Raw genomic sequence first — 13,152 nt, forward strand, 5'->3', positions numbered from 1 at the left:
AAGTTTGGGTTCAGCTTAGTCTGAATATACCCTCCCCTAGGGGCAGCTTTTGTACATCATCACCATGGTCTAGAAGTGTCCCCGAGATGGATGAAGGAGAAAATAAGAATTTTGGTACTTACCGTTACATTTTTCTCCAAGTCCATCTAGGGGACACTTTGGTTCCCTCCTTATTTGGTTGTGCATGTGAGAAGGATGTAATCCTGTCCTATTAAGTGCTGGCTCCTCAACCCTCACTAAACCTCATGGTCTAGAAGTGTCCCCCAGAGGGACACTGAAAAAAATAATTTAACAGTAAGTACCAAAAATGTTACTTTTAGATAGAGGTGGAGGTATGCACTGAGGTAGAGGAAGCAGTAAAGATGGGAGGTAACAGGCACCATGGGTCAAGTTGGAGGGTGAAATGATTAGATGAGTGACTGAGACTTCATCTTTGGTTACTGTACAGAATTAATTGAGGGTGGATTGGGGAGTGTACAAGAAAGTGGGCGTGACAGGTAAGAGTACAAATGTGTTCTCTAACCAAATGAAGACACCTAGGTAGAATAATCCTGTATCAGTTTGACTTCCTGGCAGTGTAGAGGTTAATTATATCCAAATAATATAAAGGGAGGGTATAGGCAGTCAGTATAGATTATTTCCTACTACTTAATATGGTGTGCACCTGGCGGAAGAGCATGCGGGCTAAACACGCAAGAGTCTGTAATTAAACACGGTGAGCAACCTGTATGTAGGGTCCCATGCTGATGTATGCTTGATTATGTATTGCTTTATTTTCACTCTCAGCATGCAAATCTATCTCTTGTTTTATGACTATGGTAGATTAACATATCCAAGACTTTCATGTGATGCTACCACAGTGCCCTCTGGTGTACAGACTGAAAATGTGCACACAGCACAGGCTAGTTTCATTCATATTTTTATGTTTCTGCATAAATGGTATAAATCATCTGAATGTATACACACACTAAAGGAATCATTTCATATTAAGTGCATCAGAAAGAAGTATTGTATTTTTTTTCTTTTCAGCTGCCTCTTAATTACATGTCCCAGCTTGCATTGAACGCAAGATCAGTTAGTAAGGAAGTTAATATGGTAGTTCTTTACTGCCAGATGTTTCATAGTCACTCTGGCTTTTGCTGCCATTATGCATCTGATGCTGAAGACAAGACACACAATGTGTGTCCCATCTGATGGAGTAACGTGATGTACTAATGATAAACTGTATCCGTACATCAGGTGGGACAACCCAGGGAACGAACGCTGGGCACTTGCAATCACGGGTACACTCTATGCAATGTGTACAATATATTGTTCCGATCCACGCCTGAACAATATAGACGTGTATTTCAGTGTCTTGTCGGTTCCAAAACTATTTGTCTCTTCTTAGTGTGTTGGTGCTGTCTATGGACTCTGCCAACTTATCAGCACTACTGTGTCAGAAAGTTGTTACTTGCATCTAGGAGCTTGGGACCCATATTTTTAGGACCATACAACACACATTTGAATTGGGGTCAGAAAGATGAAGCAGTCATTGCATTGTTATTATAGCAGTAGATTAGCGTTGTTTGTGTATGGCTCCCACTGCCTCCGCTTTGGCTCCTCTGCTATAGACCACTATCAGAGCAAATGAAGGATCATGGACAGTAACCTGCATGCAGAGAAAAAAGCAGAGCCACTGTAGCCTACTGAGGGTGGTGTCAGAGAAAGTGACTCACCCTTTCATATTCAGGTTACTGATCCTCATAGCAGATGGAAGATACAAGTTTAAATACAATTGGTATGTTGATCTGTAGCAAAGCGAGAAATTTTCTCTGTGTCTTATGAGTACCCCAATGGTAGCAGGAGAGGTGGCTAGTAGGGAAGGAACCAAAGGTTATTACTGGCTAAAGTACAAAAGAGCCAATTCTGGAGAAAAGAGCAGATTAGGGAAGGAAGAAAATGAATGGATTTGGCCATGGGGAGGATATAAACACAAGCATACAAGAGAAGAATGGGAGAGAGGCAATAGAAACAGAGATCAACACAAGGAGGGTCACATTTACCCCTTCTTAGTCATTCTTAGTAATTAACCGCAATGATTTAACTGTACTGATGTGTAGAGGGGACTGATTTGTAAAGTTACAACATCACGAAATGTTGCTTTTTATATTGCAGAATGACGATGATATCAGTTGCATTATCGCCTTCTTCTTGGGAACAGTCGCTTGTCTCTACCAGGTAACCGGCATAGCCCAGTAATGAGTATTACAATTCATACTAGTCAGGTCTGTTCTCCTGCTCGTGACTTTATACAGTACTGAAATAATAGTTATGGACGATCTTGGCATTTCCAAATTCTATGGGTTGGAAAACTGTAAAATTTTGCACCTTGTACAGGGTAGGTGCTTGTGCACACTGAGGATGATGACTAATTGCAAACAGACACATTAGGGGCAGTTGCATCGCAGGATGCACACAACTCTGCATATGGGTGGCTTTACGCAATGTTTTCTAGGCAGCTGCTTTGTCACAGCATACACTAAATTTACTTACAGCTTTACATTAGGCTCTGAGCATGAGCAATGTGTATTTTCTCTCTTATATAAATTAGCAGGTTTAGGTTAATAAGCTCTGAGATCCCTATTTGCTTTTTTTGTGTGTCTTTAAAGCTTATGGTGATTTTTGTAATTGTGCTGGACAATGAAAATGAAAGCTTAGTGATTATTGTACCCATTCCTTCCTCTAAATACAGTGCATCTGGAAAGTATTCACAGCTCTTCACTTTTTCCACATTTGGTTATGTTACAGCCTTATTCCAAACCGGAATAAATTAATTTTCTCATACGTCCTAGAGGATGCTTCAAGAACCATGGGGTATAGACGGGATCTGCAGGAGACATGGGCACACCATAAGACTTTGAATGGGTGTGAACTGGCTCCTCCCTATATGCCCCTCCTCCAGACTCCAGTTAGATTCTGTGCCCAGTGAGACTGGATGCACACTGAGGAGCTCTCCAGAGTTTCTCAGAAAAATACTTTTATTAGGTTTGTTATTTTCAGGGAGACCTGCTGGCAACAGGCTCCCTGCATCGTGGGACTGAGGGGAGAGAAGCAGACCTACTTTTTCTAAGTTCAAGGGCTCTGCTTCTTAGGCTACTGGACACCATTAACTCCAGAGGGTTCGATCACTTGGTACGCCTAGCTGCTTGTTCCCGGAGCCGTGCCGTCACCCCCCTCACAGAGCCAGAAGACAGAAGCCGGGTGAATATGAGAAGATCAGAAGACTTCAGTGACGGCGGTGGGAGGCGGGCCGCGCGCGCTGGCGGTGGACACTGTGGCAGTACAGTCGATCCCACTAGATCACCAGGGCATGGGTGCAGGTCAGGTTTTCCCTTAAAACCTTTTTATGTGTAGCCCGCAGTACCTGGTGGTTTTGCCAGCAGAGGGGATAAGGCTTAGACCTGAAGCCCCTCCCCCAGCCCCAGGGCGCCATTTCCAGCAAATGTTCCCGCCCTGGAGCTGCATATCTGTCTCTCCCTCACTCCCTGTCAGTGTCTGGGCGCCATTTCTCTCAGCTACACTGTTCCTGGGACTGCTTGGGCAAATCCTCCTGTGTAAAGCCGCCTGGTTGTCAGCGCTGTGACTTTACATGACACTTAAGTATTCTACATGTCAATTAGACAGTGTTAGTTAAGAAAGAGAGTGCATTTAGTCAGGGTTCTCTGGTACAAGTACCCTGTGATATACATCCAGTTCTTACTGTGCAGTGTTATATCTATTGACTACATAGCTATGTATATAAGCTAGTCCAGTGCAGTATTATTGTTAGTAATAACCTCTGCATTGTTTAACTGTGACTATATGTGTGTGCATTAGCTTGCTGAGTGGTTTCCATTTCGTGTCTCTCACTCGACTTGCTATCCGTATATTCTATAACCTGAGGGGGCTTGGTGCGTCAGATTTTATATTTATATAGGATTTTCACAAGATATACTTTAATACGTATTTCTCTGACGTCCTAGTGGATGCTGGGGACTCCGAAAGGACCATGGGGAATAGCGGCTCCGCAGGAGACTGGGCACAAAAGTAAAGCTTTAGGACTACCTGGTGTGCACTGGCTCCTCCCCCCATGACCCTCCTCCAAGCCTCAGTTAGATTTTTGTGCCCGAACGAGAAGGGTGCACACTAGGTGGCTCTCCTGAGCTGCTTAGTGAAAAGTTAGTTTTAGGTTTTTTATTTTCAGTGAGACCTGCTGGCAACAGGCTCACTGCATCGAGGGACTAAGGGGAGAAGAAGCGAACTCACCTGCGTGCAGAGTGGATTGGGCTTCTTGGGCTACTGGACACCATTAGCTCCAGAGGGATCGAACACAGGCCCAGCCATGGAGTCCGGTCCCAGAGCCGCGCCGCCGGCCCCCTTACAGAGCCAGAAGCAAGAAGAGGTCCGGAAAATCGGCGGCAGAAGACATCCTGTCTTCACCAAGGTAGCGCACAGCACTGCAGCTGTGCGCCATTGCTCCTCAGCACACTTCACACTTCGGTCACTGAGGGTGCAGGGCGCTAGGGGGGGGGCGCCCTGAGCAGCAATAAAAACACCTTGGCTGGCGAAAATACATCACATATAGCCCCCAGGGCTATATGGATGAATTTTAACCCCTGCCAGAATCCATAAAAAAGCAGGAGAAAAGTCAGCGAAAAAGGGGCGGAGCCTATCTCCTCAGCACACTGGCGCCATTTTCCCTCACAGCTCCGTTGGAGGGAAGCTCCCTGGCTCTCCCCTGCAGTCACTACACTACAGAAAGGGTTAAAAAAAAGAGAGGGGGGCACTAATTAGGCGCAGTATTAACAATACAGCAGCTATAAGGGGAAAAACACTTATATAAGGTTATCCCTGTATATATATAGCGCTCTGGTGTGTGCTGGCAAACTCTCCCTCTGTCTCCCCAAAGGGCTAGTGGGGTCCTGTCCTCTATCAGAGCATTCCCTGTGTGTGTGCTGTGTGTCGGTACGTTTGTGTCGACATGTATGAGGAGGAAAATGATGTGGAGGCGGAGCAAATTGCCTGTAATAGGGATGTCACCCCCTAGGGGGTCGACACCTGAGTGGGTGAACTGTTGGAAGAAATTAACAGTGTCAGCTCTTTACAAAAAATAGTGGTTGACATGAGACAGCCGGCTACTCAGCTTGTGCCTGTCCAGACGTCTCATAGGCTGTCAGGGGCTCTAAAGCGCCCGTTACCTCAGATGGCAGATACAGACGCCGACACGGATACTGACTCCAGTGTCGACGGTGAAGAGACAAATGTGACTTCCAGTAGGGCCACACGTTACATGATTGAGGCAATGAAAAATGTTTTACACATTTCTGATAATACGAGTACCACCAAAAGGGGTATTATGTTCGGTGAGGAAAAACTACCTGTAGTTTTCCTGAATCTGAGAAATTAAATGAGGTGTGTGATGAAGCGTGGGTTTCCCCCGATAAAAAGTTATTGGCATTATATCCTTTCCCGCCAGAGGTTAGGGTGCGTTGGGAAACACCCCCTAGGGTGGATATAGCGCTCACACGCTTGTAAAAACAAGGGCTCTACCCTCTCCTGAGATGGCCGCCCTTAAGGATCCTGCTGATAGAAAGCAGGAGGGTATCCTAAAATGTATTTACACACATACTGGTGTTATACTGCGACCAGCAATCGCCTCAGCCTGGATGTGCAGTGCTGGGTTGGCGTGGTCGGATTCCCTGACTGAAAATATTGATACCCTAGATAGGGACAGTATATTATTGCCTATAGAGCATTTAAAAGATGCATTTCTATATATGCGTGATGCACAGCGGAATATTTGCCGACTGGCATCAAGAGTAAGTGCGTTGTCCATTTCTGCCAGAAGAGGGTTATGGACACGACAGTGGTCAGGTGATGCGGATTCCAAACGGCATATGGAAGTATTGCCTTATAAAGGGGAGGAGTTATTTGGGGTAGGTCTTTCAGACCTGGTGGCCACGGCAACAGCTGGGAAATCCACGTTTTTACCCCAGGTCGCCTCTCAACATAAGAAGACGCCGTATTATCAGGCGCAGTCCTTTCGTTCCCATAAGGGCAAGCGGGCAAAAGGTTCCTCATTTCTGCCCCGTGACAGAGGGAGAGGAAAAAGGCTGCAGAAATCAGCCAGTTCCCAGGAACAGAAGCCCTCTCCCGCCTCTGCCAAGCCCTCAGCATGACGCTGGGGCTTTACAAGCGGACTCAGGCACGGTGGGGGCCCGTCTCAAGAATTTCAGCGCGCAGTGGGCTCACTCGCAAGTAGACCCCTGGATCCTTCAGGTGGTATCTCAGGGGTACAAATTGGAATTCGAGACGTCTCCCCCTCGCCGTTTCCAAAAGTCGGCTTTACCGACGTCTCCCTCCGACAGGGAGGCAGTTTTGGAAGCCATTCACAAGCTGTATTCCCAGCAGGTGATAATCAAGGTACCCCTCCTGCAACAGGGAAAGGGGTATTATTCCACACTGTTGTGGTACAGAAGCCGGACGGCTCGGTGAGACCGATTTTAAATCTAAAATCTTTGAACACTTACATACAGAAGTTCAAATTCAAGATGGAGTCACTCAGAGCAGTGATTGCGAACCTGGAAGAAGGGGACTACATGGTGTCTCTGGACATCAAGGATGCTTACCTTCATGTCCCAATTTACCCTTCTCACCAAGGGTACCTCAGGTTTGTGGTACAGAACTGTCACTATCAGTTTCAGACGCTGCCGTTTGGATGGTCCACGGCACCCCGGGTCTTTACCAAGGTAATGGCCGAAATGATGATAATCCTTCGAAGGAAGGGAGTTTTAGTTATCCCTTACTTGGACGATCTCCTGATAAGGGTAAGATCCAGAGAACAGTTGGAGGTCGGTGTAGCACTATCTCAGGTAGTGTTGCGGCAGCACGGTTGGATTCTCAATATTCCAAAATCGCAGCTGGTTCCGACGACTCGTCTTCTGTTCCTAGGGATGATCCTGGACACAGTCCAGAAAAAGGTGTTTCTCCCGGAGGAGAAAGCCAGGGAGTTATCCGAGCTAGTCAGGAACCTCCTAAAACCGAGCCAAGTCTCAGTGCATCAATGCACAAGGGTTCTGGGAAAAATGGTGGCTTCCTACGAAGCAATTCCATTCGGCAGATTCCACGAAAGAACTTTCCAGTGGGACCTGCTGGACAAATGGTCCGGGTCGCATCTTCAGATGCATCAGCGGATAACCCTGTCACCAAGGACAAGGGTGTCCCTCCTGTGGTGGTTGCAGAGTGCTCATCTTCTAGAGGGCCGCAGATTCGGCATTCAGGACTGGGTCCTGGTGACCACGGATGCCAGCCTGCGAGGCTGGGGAGCAGTCACACAGGGAAGGAATTTCCAGGGCTTATGGTCAAGCCTGGAGACATCACTTCTGTCAAAGTCAGAAAAATATCTCTATGCACACTACCATATTTGCACCTCACACAGGTCCGTGCTGCGCATGCGTATGCTCTCCCGTACGTGCGCATACTCACAGTCGCGGGCACCCGCAGGCGCACGGTATGCGTATTTACGGTAGAGTTTATGTGATCGTAGCGTGCGACTCAATCGTTACATATTTTCACTATATAATGTATTTTGTAGATCATGGTCCCTTTGATAGATTCTGAAAGTTTGGTTAATATAGAATGTTCGTGAACAGAGAAATCCCTCTTTGTTTGATACGAAGGGTCAGACAGGAGTAATACAGTGGTGTTTAGTACCCATCGGAAGAGTATTTAATTAGCAATATTCCGGTGTTGGTTTGAAGCGGATTAATCGCTCGTGCGAATAGTTATGGACATAAGAAGTTTATGAACATTTACTGTATTTGCACTTACTTATCCATGCGGCGGGAAAACCAGTTTCCCTCCCACCTGAGCTGTTGGAAATAGTCACGGCCCACCTGTATGAATCAACCTATGACCTTTTGTTGTAATGCGAGGAGGAATTCCTGTGTCCAATGAACAATGAGATTGTAGGGACCATTGAATTGCATTGTGTGTGGGGCATAAATAGACAGGCCGATCACATCCAGCTCTCACTCTTCAATGGTTATCATTGCTGAAAATCGGGAGCTGGATGTCCAGAGGCGCATGCGATCGTTTCCTTTGTGCGTAAGTTTTTCTCCGCAACCATATTGATCTTCTTGTTATTGTGAGCCAATCTCTCTCTCTCTCTCTCTTCTCCTCTTTCTCTCTTATTTTCTCTTAAATAGTAATTGTATTATATTTCCTGTGTAGTTATCTGGTTAGGTAGTCTATGTTATATTGTAGTGTATGATTTGTATTTGTATTAATTCTTTTGCAAGTATATCATTCATAATATATATATTAGGCGTTGGACCCTGAGCACGGTATCTGTGTATTTCTTATAGTGTTAAGTATTCTCAGAGCGTCGGTGACGCTAGAACAGCTTTAAAGGTAATAAGGTTATACTGTGTTGCATTTACACTCTATCATTACACTAAGGTTTTACTGCACAATACACTGTTTATGGTTTAGATACAAAGGTTTAACATTGTGAGCGTCAGCGCCGCTGGTGATCTCCTCGTGGTCCCGAGCGTCCGCTACGCTATAGCGAATCATTAAGTTAGTCAGCAGCCAATAGCGTGCCTGCCTGTGATCTCTTGGCCGTGAGCGAACGTGACGCTTGAGCGTCTCGACTACGGCTAAGCGATTGTTACGCAACGTGCGTACCCTTACGGTACTTCATACGTAAACAGTGTACAGTGTTCTTAGACCTCATAAAGGGTTTTATATAAGATAAATATTCAGCTTTATCAATTGCGGGCTCGCCCGTCCTTCACATATCTGCACTAGGTAATTTCAGCAGACATTATCCAGCAGCAAAGGGCGGGAGATCATATTCCTCGTAGTGCTGTTTGGATAAGCGTCTGCTTCTCTTAGTAAAGGGTGCTGAGGGAATCCGGAACCGGAGGTAAGAACAACACGCTAGTCTCTTTTAAAACTGTTTATTTCTGTCTTGCGTACACACGCACGCATATCTGCATTTCTTTTCATTCGTGTATTTTCATATATCACTCTCCTGTTTGCCAGTTTTATAGTTGATAAACGTGCTAAGAGAGATTTGCTGCTATTTTATAGTTTAAGAGTAAAAAGGTAATATAGTTAAAGTATAGACAAACACAGCTGTGCCTGAGAGACAAGGCGAAGTCAGTGTGGTGCGCGGTAGATGATAAAGGATCATCTACATTGATAAACGTATAAATTGTGTTACGGTGGATCTTTGCTTTGCGTACACGTGTCTCTAACAAAGGACTGAGACTTGCGTACGCAACCCAAGGGCCGACGCACGCAGCGTATATTACGCAACGGAGCGTACGGGTACGCCCACGTAACTCAAATCACAAGTGTTAATTTTTTTTTTCTCTTCAACGCGATAAATAGCGCAACGCGGTAAATAACGCAAGGCGATAAATCGCGCAAATCTATTTTAACATTCGAAATTTAAATTAATAGATCCTTCTCCTAATTTGTAACACATCTGGTCTAAAGAGAAATTTCTGCATAGAAATAGAAACAAAAGTGTATATGTGGTGAGTGAGTGTTTGTTTTTACAATTTTTGAGGTTGAACCACAAGAAAAGTCGAGTTCTCGTGAGGTACATGCGTGTAAGTGACGTACATGGTGGCTAGGGAGGCATCCCTGGTTAAAACATACAATTTGAGCATTAGAGTGTAGCAGACCAGGAGGTCATACTGTAACAGACCAGGAGGTCATAGCAGACCAGCAGGTTCAGGTACAGCAGACAAGGAAGTCCGCTATACAGTCCACAGGCACAACACCTAAAAGGGTTGGTGCAACACCCATATAGGCCATACAAGCTCTGGCTGAAGGAATTCGCAGCCGTAATTTTCGATTCCGTTGGTCGCTCAGTACATAAGATTAGTTGCTTATGTGCTGAACGATTGTACCGCACGTAATTGTGTGCATTAGTAAACCTGACCGGTACTATTTGTGTACGAAGGTCATAAACGCTATTTGTACATTCTAACGTGATTTGTGTAATTTTTTTTATTTTAAGGGAAGTTCGCTGGTCACTCAGGAACTATCCAACAACCGATACTTGCTGGGGAACGCGCCCCAGTAAATAAAGGTTCACAGGGGCCCTAGGTTGGGTACAACAGCTCTGGATACAGTGATTGTGTTACTGGCCAACGTGGGCGAGAAGTGAGTGGAGTACTCAGTAAACTTCACCGCCAGCCTGCCCCGGGCATCTTGGTTTTTGTAAGGGTTCGCTGAAGAAAAGCAACACCTGCAAGTTATGGGGGCCAGTTGTTCAGGTAGGGGGCGATCAACCTCGGTTCGGGTTGATTTAGTAAACCGACCAATCGGGTCGGCCAGGTATGTAATGTGTGAAAAATACGGTTCACACATAGAGGTTTTATGTGATGAATGGGAAAGAATGACTGTACTGGACGGGGAGAAATTCCCAAGAATAGGTAGCTTTAGCCCAGAAGTGTTACTAAATCTAAGGAGAAGGATAGGTCTTATTGAACCAGCAAAGAGACGGATCAAACATTATGATTGTTTAAAGTTATGGCAACAGGAAAGTGAAATGCAAAAAGAGCTAACTGACATACCTGACTCTCATCTTGGGAGGAGAGATGTGGCAATGGAGAGGATTATGGTTGCGGAGAAAGGCACAATGTTGAACAATAAAAACGCACTTAGCAACTGTAGTATAGATGATAAGAATAAGTGTAATAAACATAACAATGATAATTGTAATGCTGTTAAATGTACAACTATTAACCCGTGCAAGTTGCACCCCATGTCAAACTTCCCTCAGGAATACGAGCAAGAAAGTGAACTCAACACGATGACGGCACCACTTCCAGCCATCACACAAGACATCCAGGTGGACGCGACCAAATCGGTAAAGGCAATAATCAAACCCCCTAACGGAGGGTCAGGTGAGGTCGTGTCCACAGGTACGTACAATGTTTTATATCACGCACAAACAAATGTACCCCATATTGTAAGACCAAAACAAGGTGATGTAATTGAGTTTAGTCCTGTCAGGGTGATCACAGTCCCCAATGGGAAGACTGACGATCAGGGAACCATTCCCGTCCAGGACAGTGCAATGCGCTGTCCCTGGTCCCGGACCGAATTGAGATCAATTATGTCCGAATTTCCCGATCCACGGAAAAATCTAGTCGCATGTCAAAGGTTCATTAAAGAACTAGGAAACTCAACAGAACCCACCAACAAAGATTGGCGGACAGTGCTGAGGGCATGTTTGCCCTCCGGTGTTGACTCTGCGACATTTATTACTGATTGTCAATTAGACACAGAAGTACCTCAAACGGAGGAACACAATCAGGAATGTATTAAGCAGATAAACCAACAGTTGGAAGTATATTTCCCTGCCGTTGTCAAGTGGAATGAAATCTTCTCCATAAGACAAAACGAAAGGGAAAGTATCTCCAGTTATTTCAATCGAGCACTGCAAGTAATGGCTAGGAACACTGGGATCACAGACATCAAAACATGCGCACAGCATAGAGAAATAGCGGTTAAGGTATTAATGAATGGTTTAAAGGAGGTATTGAGTACAAGGGTACAGACCACCAACCCAAACTGGAGAAATATCTCGGTGGCCGCATTAAGAGAGGCCGCTATTGATATTGATCAAAATATCACCAGATACAGAGAGTCACAAAGTGATAAATTAATGGCCGCAAGTATACAGGCCCTAACCACAAGACCACTCCAGCATAAGCCCCAAACCCCTGCGAGAAATTTAAATGTGGAAGTCTGTTACAATTGTCATAAAAAAGGACACTTTGCGAGAGATTGTAGATCAAGAGGAATACAAAAGTCATATCAATCCCCTAGACAACAACATAACCATGATATCCAAGGAAGCAGGGAAGCACAGGGAAAGCGGTTGATAGTGATGAGCATCCGAGCGTTTGAGGAGGCATCAAATCTACCAAAACCTCAGGTCACTGACACTTGGAAGAAGCCCCGGGTTTGTTTTCTTTGTAAAAGAGAAGGGCATTATGCCAGCAGCTGTAATAACCCACATAAAATCAGACCCCCTAGACCCAGAAATGAGCAAAATTAAAACACACACAATTATAAACAGGGACCATATAGGAAGAATTTTGAGCCACACCCATAATGTAGTCAAGAAAGGTGATCATACGACTGATGGTAAGCCTGAGGTAACGGTTAATAAATTGGGAGGTCATTCCCTGAAGACACAGGAATGACCAGGTGAAACGTTGTAAATGTATTTGTGAAAAAAAATGATTTTTTTTTTCTCTTTCTCTCTCTCTATCCCCATCTCTGACGATTATTGGTAGGATTCAAACATTGCATATATACTTGGTCTTTGCAGAAGTCTACCAAACCCCAGCATGACCTATCCGCACCAATGTATTCTGGCCAGATACAGACAATGGAATATGGAAGTGCTGGGGGGGAGGGACTGCGCAAGGAAACCATTAGACATGTAGATATGACAGCCTGATGATCTGACAATGTTTTAAAATGTTTGAAAACTGTTTGTTTGAAAAATGTTTTTTTTTCCTGTTGTTGTTTATTGATGTGTTATGTTATATATATACATATATGAATTGTTCTCTCTCTCTTTTGTTTTTTTTTGCTGTTGTTTTCTCTCTCTCTTCTCACTGATGCTTTCATGTTTTAAAGATGGTATGTCACACCTCAGTTAGGCAAATGGTAATGCAAGATTTTTTGCTCCTTACAGAAAGATCGCTGGTTTGGAGGGAATATTGCATCACCAGAATGTTCGTTTGGAAGACTGAGAGACAGCACCTTTGAGAAGACAGCAGAACAACAAGAACAACAAGACGAGAGAACTAATTATCGTAACAAGTTTCTCTCCCCCTCAAACTGATTTTCTGTACCCCATTACAAATTTCTTCTTTTCTCCTCCTGTAAGATGGACTTGCCCCAAGAGACTGTGATATGGATTTTTCCTGTTGACCATGATGTTGACCCGAGCAGTCTGTTCCGGCGAGAGTACCATGGTGGTCGAGAGAGGTCCTGGAATGGGTTCTGATGATAAAGATGGAGGTGTAAATTTCCAATAACAACCCAATCACCAAGCAAAGGCGAGTACCGGAAACGATCCAGCAGCCA

General features: G+C 44.9%; 1 protein-coding gene across 1 annotated transcript in view; it reads left to right on the plus strand.

Annotated features, from left to right (window-relative positions):
• SEC22A (SEC22 homolog A, vesicle trafficking protein) overlaps positions 1-13,152 on the plus strand; it is a 258,941-nt gene that overhangs the window by 222,650 nt on the left and 23,139 nt on the right. Inside the window, exon 6 of the mRNA XM_063934060.1 lies at positions 2,158-2,220. Within this exon, the coding sequence (XP_063790130.1) occupies positions 2,158-2,220 (63 nt within the window). The remainder of the gene's footprint in view (positions 1-2,157; positions 2,221-13,152) is intronic.

The sequence above is a fragment of the Pseudophryne corroboree genome, chromosome 7 (assembly GCF_028390025.1).
Source record: "Pseudophryne corroboree isolate aPseCor3 chromosome 7, aPseCor3.hap2, whole genome shotgun sequence".
NCBI lineage: Eukaryota > Metazoa > Chordata > Amphibia > Anura > Myobatrachidae > Pseudophryne > Pseudophryne corroboree.